At 36.8% G+C, this 23474-nt stretch overlaps 1 protein-coding gene across 1 annotated transcript; it reads left to right on the top strand.

Moving 5' to 3' along the window:
• Positions 1 to 1582: 1582 nt before the first annotated feature.
• On the top strand, positions 1583 to 22752 carry LOC138378775 (zinc finger protein 595-like; the record flags this gene model as incomplete). The annotated part of the gene is made up of 6 exons (XM_069464139.1): positions 1583 to 1597; positions 3046 to 3172; positions 3677 to 3772; positions 20337 to 20588; positions 20673 to 22148; positions 22706 to 22752. Coding segments are annotated over exons 1-6 (2013 nt in total), but the record flags the coding sequence as incomplete, so codon positions are not given.
• Between the last annotated feature and the right edge of the window lie 722 nt (positions 22753 to 23474).

The following is a 23474-nucleotide window of genomic DNA, read 5'->3' as shown; positions in this document are numbered from 1 at the left end:
CATCAAGAGAATACTTAGACCAGATTCCTATGAAAACACTCTCACAGGATAATATTCAGTAGTACTAGCCTTTCATTAAATGCACCTGACATCTTCAGAACTGAAATGGATTCAGAGACCATGGGGCCATGACACAAGCCAGAACAAGATAGTGTGCACTGGTTTGAACCCAAAAAACCCCCTTCTGCCTTGTCCTCTTGCCCAAATGCCAGGGAATGTGCCATGGGTGCTACTGAATTCATGCCTCTCTGGAGGGCTAAATCTGCAGCTCTGAATTCTGAATCTAAGGCCTGAGGTTTTTCAGGATCCATTAGAGAAGGTTCCATAAGGGAATCTTTCCTCCTGTTTTCCTTACCTCACTGTAACACCAGAGAATGCACAGCAAATTTGATCCAACCTAGACCTGCCCTCAATCTGCAATTCAAAAGACAGGGGCAGACTTTGGATTAAGGATGTACAAAAAACTCAAGGGAGACATTTTCTGCAGTGTATGAGATCAACATAGACTTTGTAAATTGACTTTGAAAGGACTTTTCAGGGTGGGATTAAAGAATTTTCTAAGTCTTGTGTAGTGTACTATTATAGTTGTGGGAGAAGAATAGAAAAGCTGGCATCACAACTAAATTTTTGTGGAAATTATTGGACACTTATTACTCACCTTTTCTGGTATTTTAAGGATTAAGTCACACAATGTAAAGGCTTCTTCATGGTGCAGCATACCATCGTTCTGAGCACACAGTACATGCTCAGTAGACATTGCATTATGCTGGTCTTCACTTTGGAAAATAAGTATCTGTATTGTGATGAGTGTTGGGCATAAGACATTCTGTATGCTGTGCTTGCTGTCTCTAGCTGAGTGCTCCTAATAATGGATCTAGGTTGAGCAACATCAGCACTAAAAGGAGACTTGACAAAGAAGCCAATTAATGTCCCCCTTCCACACCAGCAGACCACTTTTCTTAGAGTGAGGCCCACAATACAACATGATTTATATTCACATTGATGGTTCAGAGACAATTTTTAAGTAATTGCCTCTCAGCCCAACCTTTCAATTAGGATCACCTGGCTAGCTTAAAAGAAACACCATCACCTGTCTATGGGGCTGGGTGGGAACACCCATGTGGTTTTAATTGTGCCACAAATAATTCTCATTTGATACTAGGGTCAAGCATTAGAACTCCCAAATACATTCGTGAGATTGAGTTTAGACTTTGTTCCAGAGAGAAGTCACAGGGCCTGCTGCTTTGGGTTTCATAGGGGCAGATCAGTGTGGTCCAGATTCCCACTGCTGTAGCAGAAAGTCCTGGCATGTGTGGCAGGGGTAGGTCACCAAGGGAAAGACAGGAGAACCTCACATTTTAGTCTCTATAAGGAGACATCATACCTGACTATTTCCTGTGACTAAGAACCAGTGTGTGTAGCCTTTTCTGCATTTTGTGGTCCTCCTGCTTGTGGATGCTGTGTAAACAGGTGAAGAAATTGTGCTGACTCCTTTCAGGGAATAGTCTCAAGATGTAATTTTGATTGTTCTACACAATCTCACCTGAAAAGAAATTTCAGAGTAGGAGAAGGAGAAGGAGAAATGGCTGTTTTTCAGGTAAGTGTGTCCCAGGTTAGGGGGCTGTGTTCACTGTTCCTCCTGGAATGTCATGCAGAACTTCAATTTTTAGAACTTGTAAACCTTTATTTCTTTACTTCTGATGTTTATGCCTAATGAGTTTTTTTCCACTACATTTTTTTCATTTCTTCTTATGATAGTCAAGGAGCACTGGAAAATCCTTCCTCCCTATATAATAAAACCTGCTCTACATTCTCTCCACACAAGCTTCTTAATAAAATAAACAAGTTTCATAATAAATGTGTGATATGTAATATTAAAAATGTTCCCATTGTGACAATTCAACCTACAATAGTGTGGATATCTGATATTCCTATTGGGGATGGGATAGGGTCTTTGTATTTGAGTGAAGAAGGGGAACATGTACTTTCAAGGTTTGATCTGGATGTTTTCATCAGCTCTATGTGAAATAGCATTTGGAAAATGCAGAAAGAGGATAGCATTGATTGCCTAGGATAACAAGAAAATTATGGAAAAATAAAAAATAGGAGACTTGCTCTGTAAAATGGAGAAGTATTTACATACATTATTAAAGATTACAAAACATGGAAAATATCTATAACTTGAACTTTGCATAAAACAGATGACTCTTCATGGTTACATATTGTTGGGCACTACCATCCCAGCAGTGATTATTTTATCCTCTGTGTAATGGTGCCTAATACCAATTTGTCCCACTACAGTTGATGTTAATTTCATTCACTTGGTTAAGGTGCTCTCTGACAGATTCATCCAAAGTAAAGTTAATTGTTTTTTTTCTTTATGATTAAATGTCTTTTGGAAATTTACTGACTGATGTGCATGAACTATCACATTTACACTGGAAGCTCCCCTTTCTTTTTATAGCTTGCTTTGAAAAATGAAGGCTCTTATCTTTGTCTTCTGGTCAGATGAAGTAGATAAATTGAAAGTCTACCACTTACTGGATGTTGACACAATATTCTCCTTAGGCCAGAAGCACTGGCTTCACTGGTTATATTATGTGAAATGCAGAGACTCAGACCCCAACCAAGATCTCCTGAATGAGAATCTGTATTTTAACAAGATCTCCAGTTCATTACTGTACACGTGAAAATTGGGTGATACCTTCTAACTCACTGTTTCTCTGTGTGAGAATATGCACAATTTATTTCATATGATGTAAATATAGCACAAATTTATATTGCAGTGTTGAGGCCATTAATTTTATATTAAATACTTTATCATGCAAAACAATATCATATGCACACTAATTTCACACATGTTATATGATTTTCATTCCTGAGAATTAGAGAATATGTTCAAGAATATCACTATGCTAAAAAATATCTTATTGGATAATTCCAGTCACCCATATGTCAGAAACAGTTCTCATAACTTCCATTTTCCTTGTAGTCAAATTAAGAATTCTCTCCTTGGCAACTTGGGAAATATGTGTCTTTTTTCAGGAACTGGTGACATTCAAGGATGTGGCTATAGAATTCTCTCCAGAGGAGTGGGCATGCCTTGACAATGTGCAGCGCAATTTATATAGGGATGTGATGTTAGAGAACTATGGAAACCTGGTCTCCCTTGGTGAGGATCACTTCAATACACAATTCCTATTCCATACTAAGGGCATTATTTTATTTTTTTAGATTGTTTCTTGGAAGTTTCTACTTTACATGAATGAATTTTATATCCCTGCTTTTAAGGAAAATTTGAAGGATTTTGGTGTAGAAAATAAAATCACTAGACGTCTCATCTTATCATGAACCTTTTCCTTTCTTGAGCTGATCTGTATACTTCACTCTAGATTAGTGGTTCCTCTAGAAATCAGGGTATATAATTGTTGCCTGCACCTTAGAACACAATTTCCACCACTTATTTTTTATTTGGTGCTAGTGGGAATTGGTGCTCTGGAGCCATAAATTTGAAATAATTTCTTATCGTTCTACAGGGTCTGTAGACCCCTACCATATTTTGGAAAACAATTTTCTAGAATTTTCTATAATATTGTGTCTATAAGTATAGTACTTAAAAGATTAGTAATTGGAGAGTCTTCAGCAAAAGTCATGTGTATTCTTTCTAATAAAACAGGTCTTGCTGTCTCAAAGCCAGAGCTGATCACATGTCTGGAGCAAGGGATAGAGCCCTGGATTATGAATAAAGAGGAAAAAACAGCTAAATATACAGGTAGGTGAGATACAGTAAAGCAGATAACAAATGTTAAAAAGCCAAAGCTCAAGGAGAAAGGTAGATATTAAAAAGTGGTTTGGAATGCTCCGCTCTTTTAGAAATGTTTTTTGAGAAGCCTGTGTATGTTTCTCTTTCTCTTACACAAGGATATCTTCTGTCCCATGCTCTTAAACTCTCTAAGAACTGTACATCTGTAGTGATCTTCCTTAGAATTCAGTGAGAGCCAAACTTCTTGTCATGGCTCATAAGGGACTACATTATCTGTAAACACTTCTATTGTTCGGGGAGATATGGGAATGTCTGTACATATTTTGAAGACCTCTACATTAAAGCATCTTTTGACAGCGTCTGGCTCTGCTGCCCCATCTGGAGTACAGTGGTTGATCATAGCTCTCTGCAACCTGAAACTTCTGGGCTCCAGGGATCCTGCTACCTCAATTTTCCAAGTACCTAGGACTATGGGCATGAGCCACCATGGCCAGCTGATTTATTCCTATTATTATTATTATTTGTTAAAATGAAGTCTCTTTATGGTGCTGGGGCTGGTTTCAAGATCCTGACCTCAACTGATCCTCCTTCCTTGGCTTCCCAAATTGCTGAGATTATAGTTGTGATCCACCATGCCCAGCTCCATTTTTGAAGTTCCTTTTCTTGCTTCATTTTTGAAATGTGTAAAAAGGAATAGTGGAGACATTGTGATTTGCTTCAGTAATGCTAGAAACACTAGGGACAGATTTTTCATATTTTCTACATCATGATTTCCAATTCTAAGTTTTCAGAGGCAATCCTATAGAAATTCAGACTCATTAATTTTATACAAATCATAGCCTCTTCCTAAACCTAAGAACATCTAACATTATTTTACTTTGAAATATCCTTTTTTTCTTTTTTATGTATATTCATTTTTCTAGTATAAAATAAGAGTAAAATTTCAACTTTATTGTACCCAAATTGCCAAACTGTATTATAGTTTATTTTCCCTACTCACCTCATAGAATCCTTAAATATACTCTCCCTTTGAGTGCTTCAAATTACTGAATATATTTATACTCCCAATTGATACATTGTATTTTGAGGCTTATATTCCATAATTTTCCCCTATTTAGTACTATCAGGAAATTGTCATTCACATATATGTGTGTAAGTGTGTGTATATATATTTGTGTGTGTAACTGGTAAATTTTTCCACAAATAAGAATTGCATAACTGTATATATTTATTTTATACATTGTAAGTATTGCTGCAGTATACAAGGGGATACAGAATTTTCTTGAGATATTCATTTTACATCTTTGGTTATACTCAGAAGTAGAATTGATGAATGATAAGGCAGTTCTATTATTTACATTTTTAAACAAATCTCTATGATGACACTACCTGTTTACAAATCAATAACAGTGTACAGGGATTGCTTTTCTGCACACTTTGCCCGCACTTGTTATGTCTCTTCTTTTGGACATTAGCCATTTTAACAGTTGTGAGGTGATACCTTATGATAATTTTGATTTGTGTTTGCATGATGTTTTGGTGATGCTGAGTTATTCTTCATGTTACCTTCATAAAAGAATTTTATGTCTCCCATTTAAATCTTTATTACATCTGGAGTTAGTTTTTGAATATCATGTAAGAAAAAAAATAGTCTACTTTTATTCATTTGTTTTTGGGTATCCAGTTTTCCAGCACCAAGCATTGAAGAGACCATACTTTCTGCATTGCACATTGCTAGTGCCTTAGGTAAAGGTTAGTTTACCTTATATACTTCGGTTTATTTCTGAGCTCTCCATTCTGTTCCATTGTTTTTTGTGTTGGTTTTATGTGCATATTGTATTTTTATTACTATCACGTTGAAATATATTTTGAAATCAGAAAGCGTGATGCCAGAACCTTTTTTCTTCTTTCTCAATATGGTTCTGGCTCATCAAAGGTACATGAGATAGCACACAAATGTTAGGATTTGTTTGTTAATACTGTGAGTAATGCCCCTGGAATTTTGATAGGGAATGCATTGAATCTATACATGGTTTTGGATAATATCTTTCTATTTACTCATGTCATCTTCAACTTCTTTTATTAATATCTTATATTACTCAGTGTAAAGGTTGTTTTTTTTTTTTTACTACTTTGGTTAAATTTATTTCTTAGCATACTATTCTCTTGATGTTATTGTAAATGAGAGTGTTTTCCTTTTTTATTGGATAGTTTGTTAGTATATAGAAAAACAACTGATGTTTGAATGTAAATTTTATATCCTGTGACTTAACTGAGTGGTTTTATTACTTCATAAAGGTTTTTTTCCTATCTTGTTTATGGTTTTTGACACATAAGATAATGCCATCTGAAAACACTGTGGCATTAGTAAAGTAAAAGTGTTATTTTTACTTTTTCCTGTCTAATTTGAGTGGATTCTTGTGACGTTCTTGCCTAGTTTTTCTACTTATGTGTTGTAGTAATATCACAAAATAGAAGCATTAAGAGTGGTTGCACATTATCCTTATATTGGTATCTGTGCATGTGAAGGATTAAATACCTTTTCCAGTTTTTATAAAGTGGTCTAGGAAGGTAAAGATGTTTCCTTTTGGGTACTTGGACTAAAGGTATGTCCAGTGGGTTTTCAATGAAGAGTTGCTTTAGCTAGGTCACAAGGCTGCCCCTTGCTCTGTAGTGGACTCTGCATTTGGTGGGCCAGTTCTGAAGGGCTTGGGCGGTTTTCAATCCTCTCTTGTTTCTGGGTAAGCTGGTTGCCTTCAGGATTTTGAACTCTACTCAAACATACTACGGTATGATTGTGCAGTTGAGTCTGCATATGGTGGGGCTGATACCAGCTGTGTGCATGGGTGTGGCTCCCAATGAGTACCTTGGAAGTTTCCCTTCAGGTCACTGTGTGGATCTATGCACTGAAAGAACTGGCCATGGACTGTAGTTGAGACAGCTGTAGCAGAGTCACAGGTCTGCTTTTCAGATGACAGTAAGACCAAATTATTCAGGTGTGCCTCCATGGCTACAGATAGGTGTGTCTCTCCCAAAGTCTCTGGATGAACAGCACCACTGTAACTTTGTCACAGGGAACAGTTAGAGACTGTGTGTATCCAAATTGGTTGACCCATGATGTAGTCTGTAGTCAGGACAACGGGTCCTTAATTTTGGCACCTGAATGAGAACCTGAATATTCAAAATGACCCTCCAAGATCTATGGTTCCTCTAGGGTTTAATGACCTTCTATTTAAGTCCCCAAATTCAGATAAGTGTAATTTTCTGTGGATGGCCAGCAAAGTTTTGTTGTTGTTTAGAAAAATACAAGTGGATCCTTCCCCTCCCACCATATTGCTGAGTTTAGTCTCCTTATATATTTTTTATTTCTGATGTGTTCTATTTCATTTTTTTTATAATTTTAGAATCAAAGTTTCAGAATAACATGACAGCATTTCAATTTCTCTACATTCTCACCATATGTATGTATGTTTGTATTTGTATATGTATTTATTTTTTTAAAAGTTCTCAATATAATGGATGTGAGGTGATATCTCATTGTGACTTTGCTTTGCATTTCTCAAAAGATTAACAATTTTAAGGATACTTTCAAATTCTGTTTGTCCCTTTGTATTTCTTCTTTGCAGAAATGCAAGATCAATCCACTGTCCATTTTTCTATCAAGCTATTCGCTTTTTGTTGTTGAATTTTAGTCATTGTTTGTATATTCATGATGTTAACTGCTATCCAATATGTGATTTGCATCTATTTTTACCCATTTTGTAGGAGGCATTTTTACTCCACTGAATCTTTTCTTTGTGCAGACATTTTGAAGTTTGATGAAATCCCATTTTTCTTTTCTTCATTTTTATTGCTTATGCATTTGGTGTTACATCTACTAAAACAGTGCCAGGACCAATATCATGATCTTTCCCTTTTATTTTCTTCTAAGAGTTTTATACATGTATTTCCTTCTTTTAATTTCAGCTTATTATGGGGGTACAAAATTTTAGGTTATTTATATTGCCCATGCCCCCCACTCCCTCGAGCCAGAGCTTCAAATGTGTCCATTCCCCAGACAGTGCGCATCGCATTCATTATGTAGGTATACACCCATCCCCTCCCCCCTCCCCCTCCCCCCGTATCTGCATGACACACAATTGGTGTTATTCCCAAATGTGCACTTAGGCGATGATCAGGGAAACCAATTTGCTGGTGAGTACATGTGGTGCTTATTTTTCCATTCTTGGGATACTTCACTTAGTAGAATGGGTTCCAACTCTTTTATATATCTCAAGATCAAGTATGATTGGAAAGTTATAGACATTGCATTAAATTTGTATATCACTGTGTATACTGTTGACATCTCAGCAATTTTAAATCATCTGACCATTGAACATGAATACATTTAAGAGTGTGTTTAATTTTGACATATTTTTGTATTAGCCAGTTTATCTTTTGCTTTTGATTTCTAGGTCCACTTCACTTTTGCCAAAAAACATATGTTGTATGTTTTTAGACTTCTTCCAGTTGATAAAACTTAAGTGTCCTAACAGCATTTGTCATGTCTGATTGAAACTATTGTGTATTCTGCTACGTTTCACTGAAGACCTCTTTAAATGTCTTTCACATCTAACTGATCTATAATGTTTTTCCCATTATCTGTTTCTTATTGATCTTCTATCAAATTTTTCTATTCATTATTGAAAGTGAGGTCTTGCAGTCTCCTATAATTAGTGTGTTGCTAGGTGTTTCTTGCAACACTTCTGTCCACACTTTTGTTCCTATTTGCTTAATATATTTAGAAGTCCTGATGTATATAATATATATTTAAAAATATCTATGATAAAATAAGTGCATTGCATGTATATATCTATGTGTATCCTGTGCTATAGATTTCTGTTAAATGACCCATTTTATCAGTATGTTATAACAGTCTTTGTCTCTTCTGATGGTTTTTGACTTAAGGAGTATTTCTTTTAATTATGGCCACAATATCCTCCTCTAATTATTTACATACTTTTTTTTTACAATTACTTTTAACCAATTTGACATTTCAGAGCTAAAGGAAGGCTTTCGTAGGTGGCATATTGTAGAGTGCTCTTTGTTTTTTATTTATAAAGTCATCTTATTTTCCTTTTTTTTTCTTTTTTTTAACTTTTATTTTTATTTTTATTTTTTGTTTGTTTTTCAGATCATTATGGAGGTACAAAAGATCAGGCTATATACATTGCCCATGCCTCTCTATCCCCCCGAGTCTGAGCTTCAGTTGTGTCCATTCCCTAGACAGTGCACATCACACTCATCATGTAGATGTGCACACCTCCCCTCCCCCCATCCCATACCCCCCAGTCAGAACTTCAAGCGTGTCCATTCCCCAGGCAGTGCACATCACACTCAACAAGTAGGTATACACCCATCCCTTCCACCAAGCCCCGACCTCTGTCTGATACCCAATTGGTGTTATTCCCAAATGTGTACTCAGGGAAACCAGTTTGCTGGTGAGTACATGTGGTGCTTATTTTTCCATTCTTGGGATACTTCACTTAATAGAATGGGTTCCAGCTCTCTCCAGGAGAACCAAAGAGATACCATATTGGCATTATTTCTAATAGCTGAGTAATATTCCATGGTATACATATACCACATTTTGCTAATCCAGTCATGAATTGATGGGCATTTGGGTTGTTTCCACATCTTTGCGATTGTGAATTGTGCTGCTATAAACATTCGGGTGCAGGTATCTTTTGTATAGAATGACTTTTGTTCTTCTGGGTAGATGCCCAATAATGGGATTGCTGGATCGAATGGTAGGTCTACTTGAATCTGTTTAAGGTATCTCCACATTGCTTTCCACAGGGGCTGCACTAGTTTACAGTCCCACCAGCAGTGTATGAGTGTACCTATCTCTACACACCCATGCCAACATGTATAGTTTTGGGACTTTTTGATAAAGGCCATTCTCACTGGAGTTAAGTGATATCTCATTGTGGTTTTCATTTGCATTTCCCTGATGATTAGAGATGTTGAACATTTTTTCATATGTTTGTTAGCCATTTTTATATCTTCTTTTGAAAAATTTCTATTCATGTCCTTTGTCCACTTTTTGATAGGGTTGTTCGATTTTTTCTTACTGATTTTCCTGAGTTCTAAATAGATTCTTGTTATCAGTCCTTTATCTGATGTGTAGTATGCGAAATTTTTTTCCCATTCTGTAGGTTGTCTGTTTACTCTCGTGATTGTTTCTTTGGCTGTGCAGAAGTTTTTAATTTGATCAGGTCCCATTTATTTATTTTTGTTGTTGCTGTGATTGCCTTAGGGGTCTTCTTCATAAATTCTTTGCCTAGGCCAATGTCTGTAAGAGTCTTTCCTACGTTTTCTTCTAGAATTCTAATAGTTTCTGACCTAAGGTTTAAGTCTGTTAAACACAGTGATTTGATTTTTGTGAGGGGTGAGAGCTGTGTGTCCTGTTTTAGTCTTCTACATGTGGATACCCAGTTTTCCCAGCACCATTTATTAAATAAGGAATCTTTTCCCCAGAGTATGTTTTTGTCTGCTTTGTCAAAGATTAGATGGCTATATGAGGATGGTTTTATATTTGGATTTTCTGTTTTGTTCCACTGGTCTGTGTCCCTGCACTTGTGCCAGTATCAGGCTGTTTTAAGAACCACAGCCTTGTAGTATAGTTTGAAGTCTGGCAAATTAATACCTCCCATTTTGTTTTTGTTGTTTAAGATTGCTTTTGCTAAACGGGGTCTTATCTGGTGCCATACAAAGCATAAAATTATTTTTTCTGTGTCTGTGAAAAAAGATGTTGGTAATTTAATAGGGATTGCATTGAATCTGTAGATAACTTTGGGCAGTATAGACATTTTAACAACGTTGATTCTACCGATCCATGAGCATGGTATGGTTTTCCACCTATTTACATGTTCTGCAATTTCCTTCCTCAGCGTTTCATAGTTTTCCCTATAGAGGTCCTTTACCTCCTTAGTTAAATATATTCCTAGATATTTTATTTTCTTTGTTGCTATTTTGAAGGGTATTGAGTCCTTAATTTGGTTCTCCGTTTGACTGTTATTGGCATATATGAATGCCTCTGATTTGTGTGTATTGATTTTGTATCCTGAGACTTTACTGAATTCATTGATCAATTCCAGGAGTCTCTTGGTTGAAACCTTGGGATTTTCTAGATATAACATCATATCATCAGCAAAGAGTGAGAGTTTTATCTCTTCTGTCCCTATTTGGACTCCCTTGATTCTGCTCTCTTGCCTGATAGCTCTTGCAAGGACTTCCAATACTATGTTGAAAAGTAATGGGGACAGTGGGCAGCCTTGTCTGGTTCCAGTTCGAAGTGGGAATGCTTTCAGTTTTTCCCCATTCAGTATGATGTTGGCTGTGGGCTTGTCGTATATGGCATGTATCATTTTTAGATAGGCCCCGTCTATGCCTATTTTGTTAAGTGTTCTTATCATAAAAGGGTGTTGAATTTTGTCAAATGCTTTTTCTGCATCTATTGAGAGGATCATATGGTTTTTATTTTTGCTTCTATTTATGTGATGAATTACATTTATAGATTTTCGTATGTTAAACCATCCCTGCATCTCTGGGATGAAGCCCACTTGGTCGTGATGGATTATTTTTTTGATAAGCACTTGGATTCGATTTGCTAGGATTTTATTCAGAATTTTTACATCTATATTCATAAGAGAAATTGGTCTATAGTTCTCTGTTTTAGTTGCATCCTTTCCTGGTTTTGGTATCAGGATTATGTTGGCTTGGTAAAAAGTGTTGGGGAGAATCCCATCCTTATCTATATTGGAGAATAGTTTATGTAAGATGGGCACCAGTTCTTCTTTGCAGGTATGGTAGAATTCAGGTGTGAACCCATCTGGTCCAGGGCTTTTCTTTTTGGGAAGGTTTTTTATTGCTGTTTCGATTTCAGATCTAGATATTGGTCTATTCAGGAATTATATTTCTTCCTGGTTGAGCCTGGGAAGGCTGTGTGTTTTTCAGAATTTGTCCATTTCCTGCAGGTTTTCTAATTTGTGTGCATAAAGATTTTTGTAGAATTCATAGATGATATCAAGTATCTCTGTGGCATCAGTCGTGATTACCCCTTTCGTGTTCCCGATGGAGGTTATAAGAGATTTTTCTTTTCTGCTCTTGGTTAGTCTAGCCAGAGGTGTGTCAATTTTGTTTATTTTTTCAAAGAACCATCTTTTGGTTTTATTAATCTCCCTTATGGTTTGATTGTTGTGCTTTTCATTTAGTTCTGATTTAATCTTAATAATTTCTCTCCTTCTGCTGGGTTTGGGATCGGTCTGTTCTTCCTTCTCCAGCTCTTTGAGTCTATTCATTAGATTGTCTACTTGTAAGTTTTCTGTCTTTTTGGTATAGGCATTTATGGAAATAAATTTTCCTCTCAGGACTGCTTTAGCTGTGTCCCACCGATTTTGATACGTTGTATCTCCTTTGTCGTTTACGTCAAAGAATCTTTTGATTTCTGACTTGATTTCTTCATTTATAAAATGAGTGTTCAGGAGAAGGTTATTTAGCTTCCATGACTTTGAGTAGAAGTGAGGATTTCTGTTAGGGTTCATTGTTACTTTTATTCCACTGTGATCTGAGAAGATGCATGGTATAATTTCTATATTTTTAAATTTTTTAAGACATGCTTTATGTCCTAAGATATGGTCAATCTTGGAGAATGTCCCATGAGCTGATGAGAAGAAAGTATATTCAGTGGTTTTTGGGTAGAATGTCCTGTAGATGTCAGTCAGGCCCATTTGTTCTAGAATTCTATTTAAGTCCATTATGTCTTTGTTTATTTTCTGTTTAGAGGATCTGTCCTGTACTGTCAGTGGGATGTTAAAGTCTCCAGCTATTACAGTATTGTTATCTATCATTTGGTTCAGATCAAGTAGGGTTTGCTTTATGAATCTGGGTGCACCTAGATTGGGTGCATATATATTAAGTATAGTTATGTCTTCTTGTTTAATTGTACCCTTCACCAGTATATAGTGACCATCTTTGTCTTTCTTTACTTTTGTTGATTTAAAAACTACATTATCAGAGATTAGAACCACCACGTCAGCTTTCTTTTGGGTTCTATTTACTTGGAATATTGATTTACACCCTTTTACTTTCAGTCTAAATGCATCCTTGCAGGTTAGATGAGTTTCCTGAAGACAGCAGATACTTGGCTTATATTTTTTTATCCATTGGGCCAGTCTATGTCTCTTGAGTGGGGAATTCAATCCATTCACATTTAATGAGAGAACTGATAAGTGAGACAGATTGCTGATCCACATGTTGGGTTGAATTTCATTGATCTGTTTTCTCTCTTGAGCCATTATGATAACTGAGTTTTTATATTTATCTCTTGATTAGTGTTACATTTGAGGGTCCTTCTTGTGCTGGACCATGTGTAACTCTGTTTTGAGTACTTCTTGGAGAGCTGGTCTTGTCTTGGTGAATTCCCTCAGTTTTTGTTTATCTGAGAATGTCTTAATTTCACCTTCATATATAAAATGGAGCTTAGCTGGGTACAGGATTCTAGGCTGGGCATTATTCTGTTTCAGAAGAGTGAGAATGGGGCCCCAATCTCTTCTTGCTTGTAAGGTTTCAGTTGAGAAATCTGGCGTGATTCAGATGGACTTTCCTTTGTATGTTACTTGTTTCTTTCTCCTTACAGCTCGAAGAAGGGCCTCTTTAGTAGATATTTTGGTCAGTCTGATGACTACATGACGTGGTGTCTTCCTATTTGGTGTGAATCTCCCGGGGGTTCTTTGAGCTTCTTGAACCTGTATATCTAGAGATTTGGCTAGGCCTGGGAAATTTTCCTCAATTATATCTTCAAATAGTTTATTCAACCCTTGCTTATTGTCTTCTTCACCCTCAGGAATGCCGATAACTCTCACATTAGGCTTCTTCACATAATCCCACATTTCTTGTAGACTCTGGTCTTTTCTCTTGTTTCTTTGCTCTAACTCTGTGACTGTCTTATTTAATTGGAAAGTGTTATCTTAGATCTCTGAGAATCTTTCTTCTGTTTGATCTACCCTGCTCTTGAGACTTTCCACTGTGTTTTGTAGCTCCTTGAATAAATTCTTCACTTCCAGGAGTTCAGTTTGATTTTTCTTCAGTATCTCAATTTCTTTGGTGAATTTTTCTTCCAAGTCCTGGATCTTTTTTGTGGTTTCTTTGTGTTGATTATCCATTTTTTCTTGCATAATGTTCAGCGTGTTTATGATCCATGTTTGAAATTCTTCCTGTGACATGTTGCTATTTGGAATCTGGTTTGTGTTAATTGGTGGAGAACTAGTAATCCTCTTTGAGGGCAAGGTTTCAGCTTGATTCTTTATAGTCCCAGAGTTCTTTCACTGAGCCCTTCCCATCTGGATGAGTCCTTAAGATCCCTTCTTTCAGCTTTAGTCTGGATAGGGGCACGCCTTGAGTGCCAGGTAAGGTGCGTCCTCTGTCACTAGGGGGAGCCCTTCGCATGTTGTTCAGGATTTTGCTACCTCTGCTGGGGGGGCTGCTCCTCTTCCTCTCCCAAGGTGGTTTCCGTCTCTCTCTGCGTGAAAGACAGTGGATAGGGGGAGTGGAGCGGCACCCTCGTTCGCCCAGTTCCCCAGCCGCTGCAGTTCCCGCGGGTGATGGTCCACCCTGCCCCAATGTCTGCAAGGTCCACGCTCCACTCTCTCGCAACTGGGGAACCACTCAGTGTTCACACAAAGGTGGAGCTCGTAGTGGGGGTCCGTGGACTAGGGAAGGGAGGCGCCCAGGGAGCTGCCTGGTACCCAATCGCTCCGTAGCGTTTAGGCTGTGAAACCCGACAATGGCCGCTGCCCGTCTGCAGATCACTGTCTCTGGGGTTGAATGCTCAGGGACCGGCAGAGGCCAGAGGAGCCGGGGACCGGGAGAATCCAGCCGCCTGCCTAAACGACACAGTTCGGTGTCTGCTAGAGCCGGACTGAAGCAGTTCCGCCGCCCGCGTATAGTAGACATTTGCTAGGCACCTCGGCTGTGCACAGCGCTTCAGGGTCCAAAATGCCTCCCGCTAATGTCTCCTCTCTGCAGAGCCCCACGTCTCCCGCAGCGATTCTGCACCGACTTCAGGCAGATCCCCAATTGAGTGGGTGTGGAGGTCAGAGGGGGAGCAAGATGCTTTCCGTGGGGCTGAACCCACCCCACTCTCTGGTGAGGTGGGTACAGCAGTCCCGCGCTCCCTTCTCTATTGACCGTCCCACACTCTCCAGATTTTCATGATTTATTTCTCAATCACCTCAGTCCTTTCTTGCTCTTTCTCTGTCCCATGCTGATTCTCCATGGGTTCACACCGCCGTTCTTGTGGGGGAGTGAACTTCTAGCGTTGTGGCAGTCCGAGACCCATGCCTTCCACTCCGGGAGCACGAATCCAGGAGGTCACCACCATTCCGCCATCTTCGAGTCTCCCGAAAGTCATCTTATTTTTCATTAGAGAGTTTAAACCACTTATATTTAAAGTAACTTCTAAAGGATACGAATTTATCATTGAAATTTTTTAATTCTTGCCCATGTGCCCTGTATATACATTGTTCCTCATTGCCTGTCTTATTCTCTTTAGTTTTATTTCCTTGATTTTGAAGTGACATGCTTTGATTGCTTTCACATTTTCTTTTGCATATCTTCTACAGGCATTCTGTTTGTGACCACATTAGGAAATGGAGACTAAATAATCTCTGTGTTATAACAACATATGTTAATCTCGTAATACTTTCAATTAAAGTAAATTAAAAACCTACATGTCTTAAAGTGCCACATGTTCTTATTAATGTCACAAATTATACCTTTTATATTGTATATGTGAGAATAGATTTTTGCACATTTATGCTTTCAGTTTTTCTTTAATTCTATAGATTTATTATGAGGGTTTATGAACCATCATGATCAAATAGAATTCTATATCTGTTTATACATTTATCTTTAACACAGAGCTTTATGTTTTTAACTGTTTATAATGCTACCCAACATAATTTTATTTTTCATCACAGTGGACCCCCTTTACATTTCTTCTGGCCTACTCCCGTGGTGATGAACAGCATTGACTTTTGCTTAGCTTGGAAAATCTTTAATTTTTCTCTTGTTTTTGAAAAAAATATTTCCCAGAGGAAGCCCTCTTAGTTGGTAGTACTTTTTTTTTTTTTTTTGTTATCACTCTGGCATTTAGAAAATTCTCAGCTGCCTTATTCTCCAAATAATCTTTCTGCCATTTTCCCACTCTATTCTTCTTCTAGGAACCTTTCTTAGATATATTGGTCTACCTGACTGTGTCCAATACGTCCCATACTCCACCTTCAGTTGTGTCCCTTTTAAAATTTTGCTTCCATAACTCAATATTTATAAATGAAATGTCTTCAACTTTCTGATTCTTCTGCTTCATTAAGTGTGCTTCTCTAGTGAATTTTTCATCTCAGTTATTATATTCTTCAGCTCGAAAATTTGTGTTAGGTTCTTGTTATAGTTTTTATGTCTGTTAATATCTCAGTTTCTTCAGGCATCATTTTGCAGATTTTGTTGTCTGTGTTTTGTTTTTCTTGTAGGGAATGTTTCAGATGATTATTTCTAAGGTTTTTCAGGTACTCCAAATATCTCCATTTCATAAGCATTGGTTCCTGGAGATTTATGTTTTTTGTTGCTGTGGGATAGGTTTTGTGAATCCTCTGCATTCCCTCAAATCTTGTGATAAGTACAGTAAATTTTATCTTTGTTTTTACTTATACATTGTAATTTTGTGTGGCAATATTCAACTCTGGTCACTTTAACATAGTATGATTTAATATTTAAATATGAATTAGCAATTTATCCAGTGCTAAAATAATTCTCTATGTGTTTGCTTGCCTGTGTGAGTAAAAATTATGTCTAGTGTGTTTCAAACTTACTTGTTTTCTTGGTTTGTGGTCTATAATTCTTTTATCTTGACTAGGTGAGTAGTCATAAAAATTATAATTTCAGCAGTTCTTTATTGCTGAATGTGTATTATATTGGTGTGAGAGAAATAATCATGTAAGGAGACTTCAAGATGGCTGACGAGAATCAAGGCTTGTCGGACCATTCAAGTAGAACAGTTGAGAATTTAACAGAGGGGAGTGGAGGATGATTCCTGGTAAGCAGTAGACCATACAGTCTGAAACAAGTGGAGTCTTGGACACTAACAGCAGGTACTGAGCAGCTGAGAAGAGAGGAGGATAAAAGGTAGGAACTGGCACAAACAAAATCACAGGACTTCTGGAGCCCAGGGAAAAAGTAAGGGATTTTGACCTCCCCCACCCAGGTGCCTCAGGCCTGCAATAGGATGCATGTCTCTCATCCCATGGGAGTGTGCTATGAGCAACAAGAGAGCCAGAATCACTGCACCTGGACACCCCCTCCTCTGCACCTGATACACTCCAGGCATCCCAGGAAGCAATTTTGGCTTAAGGTTCTCATAGCTGTGTGACCACACTCCCCCCATAGCAACTGCCAAAGCACCTTTCACTGAGTGACTAAGCCTGCCTTGGGCATCGGGTAGCACACTTCCAGCAAAAGCTCCACTGAGTGACTGAGCACGCCTTCAGCAATTGGGTGCAAACTACCAGCCAAGCCTGCCTTGGAAAGTGTATCTGGTGCTGCAACTCAGAGAGGAGGAGGGTAGGCTGGCACTCACTCTTCCTGAGAGTGTTACAGGAAGACCATGGCCCCTTCTCGCCACCACAGCTGATGCTGGAATTCTCTGTGCTGAGATGCCCAGCTCTCAGTGCTATGGGTGCTTTTTCACCTGGCTCAGCTTGTGATCTTCCCATTGACAGGCACTTGGTGCATCTGTCTGCTGACAGCACAGTCAACAGGATGAGAAGCACTGAGGAAGGGTCCCAGTTTCAAAATCAGGCAGGGAATGAAAGTTCGTGTCCATTGGGAGGGTGTGGAGGAGAAAAGGAAAACAGTGGTCTATCAATGTTCCCCCACCAAACCTCCCCTGGAGAACTGCCATATTGGATTTTGCTGAACCAGGGAGAATCAATTTGCATAAGTACTGGTTCCCATGGTAAATAAATACATCTGGAGCCTCCATCTCAATTAGAGAAGCTGCCTACAACACCACTTACTTTTTTTTTTGAATTCTATAAATTTGTTTTATTTCACTTTGTTAATGTAAATTTATAATACAAATATATAAAAATATAATAAATTGTTACTATGAGTTTGGGGAAATAATCATTTTTTTTATTTCAGCTTATTATGGGGGTACAAAAGTTCAGATTATATATATTGCCCATGTCCCACCCATACCCCCAAGTCAGAGCTTCAAGCATGTCCATTCCCCAGATAGTGTGCATTGCATTCATCATGTTGTTATACCACCATCCCATCATTAAGCATAATGTCGTCAAGGTTTATCTCTACTGTGCGTGTTACTAGATTATTTGTTTTATTAAAGCTGAGAAATAATCCACTATTTCTAAATTTCAAATTGTATTTATCTTTTCATTTGGTAAGGGCAGTTTGGTTTTCTTTCATCTACCTTCCTTTGTGAATAATGATGAAATAAATATGAGTGTGAAGATACCTTTTAATTTTACAACATATGCAAGAGTTTATATTTGTGTTTCTTTCTGATTCATTGGTCCAGTTTTCTGTCTTTCTGCCAGTAGAAAACTTCATTGACTACTGTAGCTTTTTCAATGTTTTAAAATGGGGAAGTATGGTATGAATAGCATTGTTTCTCTTTTTGATGATTGTTCAGATCTTTGTGGTCTCTTGAGATTCCATATTATTTTTGGGTTTGCTGTTTCTCTTTTTGAAAAAATTAAATGGAGAATTTGAAAGGAATTGCATTGAATCTGTAGACCACTATCGATATCTTCACAGCATTAAGTCTTCTTCCCTTGAACAAGAACGTGTTCAAAAGTGTGTTATTTTCATATATTTGTGAATTTTTCTGTGTTTCTTCTGTTATTTATTTACAGTTTCATTCCATTCTGGTCAGAAATTAAAATGTGCAAAATTTCAGTTTTCTAAAATTGGTTAAGACTTGCTTTGTGGCCAAACGGGTAGTTTTTTGGAAGAATGTTTTATGAGGTATCAAGAAGATTGCATGTTCTATTATTATTCTGTAGAGTGTTCTCTATATATCTGTTAGGTCTAATTGCTCTACGGTGTTTTCAAATCTTCTGTTTTCTTATTATTAATTTGACTGCCTTTATTATTATTGAAAGTGGAATATCAATGTATCCTATTATTTTGCTGTCCATTTCTTGCTTCAATTCTGTCAATATTTTCTTTATATATTTGCGAACCTTGATGTGAGATAAAGATAGATATCATATATATGTCTTATTTTCATGGGTTCTCAGTGAATGACCTCTTTTTATATTAAATGTCCTTGTTTGTCTCTTGTGAAAGTTTTGGCCTAAAGTATATTTTATAAACTGTAACATTTTTCACTTCAAATATAATATGCCTAATATAATTTTGAACTCCACTGCTGTTATATGCTTAAAGTTTTCATGGCATATCTTGTTATATCCTGCCAATTTTAGTCTATTGTTTTCACAAGATATGAAGTAAAGTCTCTTTAGAGAGAATATAGTTGGATTTTTTAATCCCTTTATTTAACTGTGTCTTCTGACTGGAAATACTAGTACATAAATATTTATATAATTTTCTCAAGGGGAAGGACTTATAATTTCCCTAATATTAATTGTTTTATATAACTTTTGTCACTATTTTTTCTTTGTTTCCTCTTTTTTTCTTCTTCATTATGTGCCACTAATATTTAGGGACATATTTTGTTTCTTTGTCCACCTTCCTTTTTGTATCTCTATGAACATTTTCCTGATGTTCACAGTGAGAATTACCTAAAGTCCTTTGAAGTTGCAAAATACATTGAACTGATAAGTACTCAACTTCAGTTGCATACAAAAATTCTTAATCTTTACGTTTGCCCCCAACCTTATGATATCGATGTCAATAATTATGTATTTTTACATTGTATATCAATTAACATATGGTAATGCTCTTTGTCAATTTTGTCTTTCAAATTTTATAGCATAAATAAATGTTTTTGTACCATCATTATAATACTGCAGAATTTTATTTTTGATATGTACACACCTTTCCCAGAGAGTTATGTAGTTATCATAGAGGACAGAAACCAGCTTGTGGAAAGGCCATAAAAAATGAGATGTATGGACGTATGTGCCAATAGTTTCATTCTCTTTTGAAAGGGAATCCAGGAGATGGGATTTTACTACTAATGTGATTCCTCTATATCAGCGGTGAGGAAGGGCTTTGCTAGGTAAATGTAACAAACTTTCCTTCTGGTTCCATTTGGTTCTTGGTGTCATTCTCATATGAGGTGCTATGAACTATTAGCAGTTATGATTTCTCAAAAAGTCATGTTTGTAAGTATATTTTTAAGGTCATACATCTATCATGGAAGTAAGACCATGGTATTCTATTGTGCTTTCTTGCTAATGTGCCTGGTATAGTTTTATATATTCATATTGTGAAGTACATTCACCTGAGTCCAGTTAGTGAGATACTTTGTTATTTTCATTTCTTTCAGAACTGTCTTCCCATTGCACCCGAGACCTGGTGCCAGAGCAGGGCATAAAAGACTCATTTCAGAAATCAATAAGGAGAGTATATGAAACTGGTGGCCTTGAAAATATACATTTAAGAGAAGACTGGGAGTGTGTGAATGAGTGTAAGAGGCAGAAAGTATATTACGATGGTCTTACCCAATGTTTGTCAACTACCCATAGGAAAATATTCAGATGTATAAAAGTCTTTACGAAATTTTCAAATCTAAATAGACATAAAAAAAGACCTACAGGAGAGGGAATTTTCAGGCATAATAGATGTGGGAAAACTTTTAACCACATCTCAAATGTTTCTGGACATAGGAAAATTCATACAGGAGAGAAACCCTACAAGTGTGAAGAATGTGGAAAAGCCTTTAACTGGTACTCAAGTCTTACTGAACATAAAAGAATTCATACAGGAGAGAAACCATACAAATGTGAAGAATGTGGCAAAGCCTTTACCCACTGCTCACGTCTTACTGAACATAAAAGAATTCATACAGGTGAGAAACCATACAAATGTGAAGAATGTGGCAAAGCCTTTACCCAGTGTACAAACCTCACTCTACATAAAAGAATTCATACAGGTGAGAAACCATACAAATGTGAAGAATGTGGCAAAGCCTTTACCCATTGCTCACGTCTTACTGAACATAAAAGAATTCATACAGGTGAGAAACCATACAAATGTGAAGAATGTGGCAAAGCCTTTACCCAGTGCTCACGTCTTACTGAACATAAAAGAATTCATACAGGTGAGAAACCATACAAATGTGAAGAATGTGGCAAAGCCTTTACCCAGTGCTCACGTCTTACTGAACATAAAAGAATTCATACAGGTGAGAAACCATACAAATGTGAACAATGTAGCAAAGCCTTTACCAGGTACTCAAGTCTTACTGAACATAAAAGAATTCATACAGGAGAGAAACCATACAAATGTGAACAATGTGGCAAAGCCTTTACCCAGTGCTCAAGTCTTATTGAACATAAAAGAATTCATACAGGTGAGAAACCCTACAAGTGTGAAGAATGTGGCAAAGCCTTTACCAGGTACTCAAGTCTTGCTGAACATAAAAGAATTCATACAGGAGAGAAACCCTACAAGTGTGAAGAATGTGGAAAAGCCTTTAACTGGTGCTCAAAACTTACTACACACAAGAGAATTCATACAGGAGAGAAACCATACAAATGTGAAGAATGTGGCAAAGCCTTTACCCAGTGCTCCAGTCTTATTGAACATAAAAGAATTCATACAGGAGAGAAACCCTACAAGTGTGAAGAATGTGGCAAAGCCTTTAGCCGGGGCACAGACCTTACTCTACATAAAAGAATTCATACAGGAGAGAAACCATACAAATGTGAAGAATGTGGCAAAGCCTTTACCCAGTGCTCACACCTTACTCTACATAAAAGAATTCATACAGGAGAGAAACCATACAAATGTGAAGAATGTGGCAAAGCCTTTACCCAGTGCTCCAGTCTTATTGAACATAAAAGAATTCATACAGGAGAGAAACCATACAAATGTGAAGAATGTGGCAAAGCCTTTAGCCGGCACAGAGACCTTACTCTACATAAAAGAATTCATACAGGAGAGAAACCATACAAATGTGAAGAATGTGGCAAAGCCTTTACCCAGTGCTCATACCTTACTCTACATAAAAGAATTCATACAGGAGAGAAACCATACAAATGTGAAGAATGTGGCAAAGCCTTTACCCAGTGCTCAAGTCTTACTCTACATAAAAGAATTCATACAGGAGAGAAACCATACAAATGTGAAGAATGTGTCTAAGCCTTTACCCATTGCTCACACCTTATGGTACATAAAGAAAAGTCATACTGGAGTGAAATCCTACAGATATGAAGAATGTGGCAAAACCATTAACCGGAACCCATACCTTACTCTACATAAAAGAAATCATACAGTAGAGAAGCCCTACAAATGTGAAGAACGTGGCAAAGCCTTCAATAACTGCTCACATCTTACTCAACATCAAAGACATCATACTAGATAAAAGTGAGATAAATGTAATGACTATGGAAGTGCTTTCCCAAAGCATTAGCCTTAAAATGCACAACAGTACTTATTCTGAAAGTAAACAATAATAATGTAGAGCACTGAACATACCTTTACTTCTATCACAGATCTTATTGGACATGAGAGAACTTACACTGAAAGAAACCCTCCAATATTTTCTCAAGCATTGCTCAACATCGGAAAATTTTTAATAGACAGAAACCTTACAAATTTAATGAATGTGAAAAAAGATTTATGGAAAAGGTATACCTTAGAGAACAACACAGAACTGATACTTAAAACTACTTTACATATATAATAAATTTTGGAACAGATTCAATCAAAAATCAAGTCTAAATAGATATCAGAGGATTCACAGTACAATGCACTAAGGCACTAACACATTCACCTATTTCTTTAAACCAGGTTGTTGATTATAGAGAATAATCCAGTTAAAATAGTTAGATAATTTATTTTTATGTCAGTTTTAAAAAAGAGAGAGATTTTTTGAGAGTTATACTTACATGTAAAATATATTTTCTGGTCAGGATGGGGTGAAAATGTAGCAAAGTATAATTTTTTCCTTTTTTGACAAGCAAATATTGATGTGATTCAACTCTCAAAGCAGTAGATGTTACGATTTCATTCCTAGTATGTATGTGAATGTATGTGGTTAATGGTAGCTACATCACAGTTATTAAAAGTCTTTCTGTCTTAAGTAGGCATCATTCATGTACTTTTCCATGGAAAATTGAAATCACTGAAATGTAACATGTATGAAATGGAAAGGTGCTTTGCGGTTGACTTTTAACAAACAGCATTTTAAGTGATGTATAATGTAGGTATACAGACTAATATTCTTCTCATTATAATCAGAATAAAACAATTACAATATTAGAAATAAATTGTTTTACTAATTGCAAATTACAATGATGAAATAGTGTGAATTTTGAAATATTTTTAGATTACATGTACACTTAATTTGTTTTATTAAGTTAAAAAAGGTTTCTATTGTGTCAAACATGTTGTAGATTGAATGAAGTGTTATTTTCCCACTAACATTAACTTGTCTGATGTTACTCAGAGTTGGAGGTAA

This window comes from Eulemur rufifrons, chromosome 30, assembly GCF_041146395.1.
Source record: "Eulemur rufifrons isolate Redbay chromosome 30, OSU_ERuf_1, whole genome shotgun sequence".
Classification (NCBI taxonomy): domain Eukaryota; kingdom Metazoa; phylum Chordata; class Mammalia; order Primates; family Lemuridae; genus Eulemur; species Eulemur rufifrons.
The sequence above is the reverse complement of the archived record's forward strand: the minus strand, read 5'-3'. Positions and strand labels throughout refer to the sequence as shown.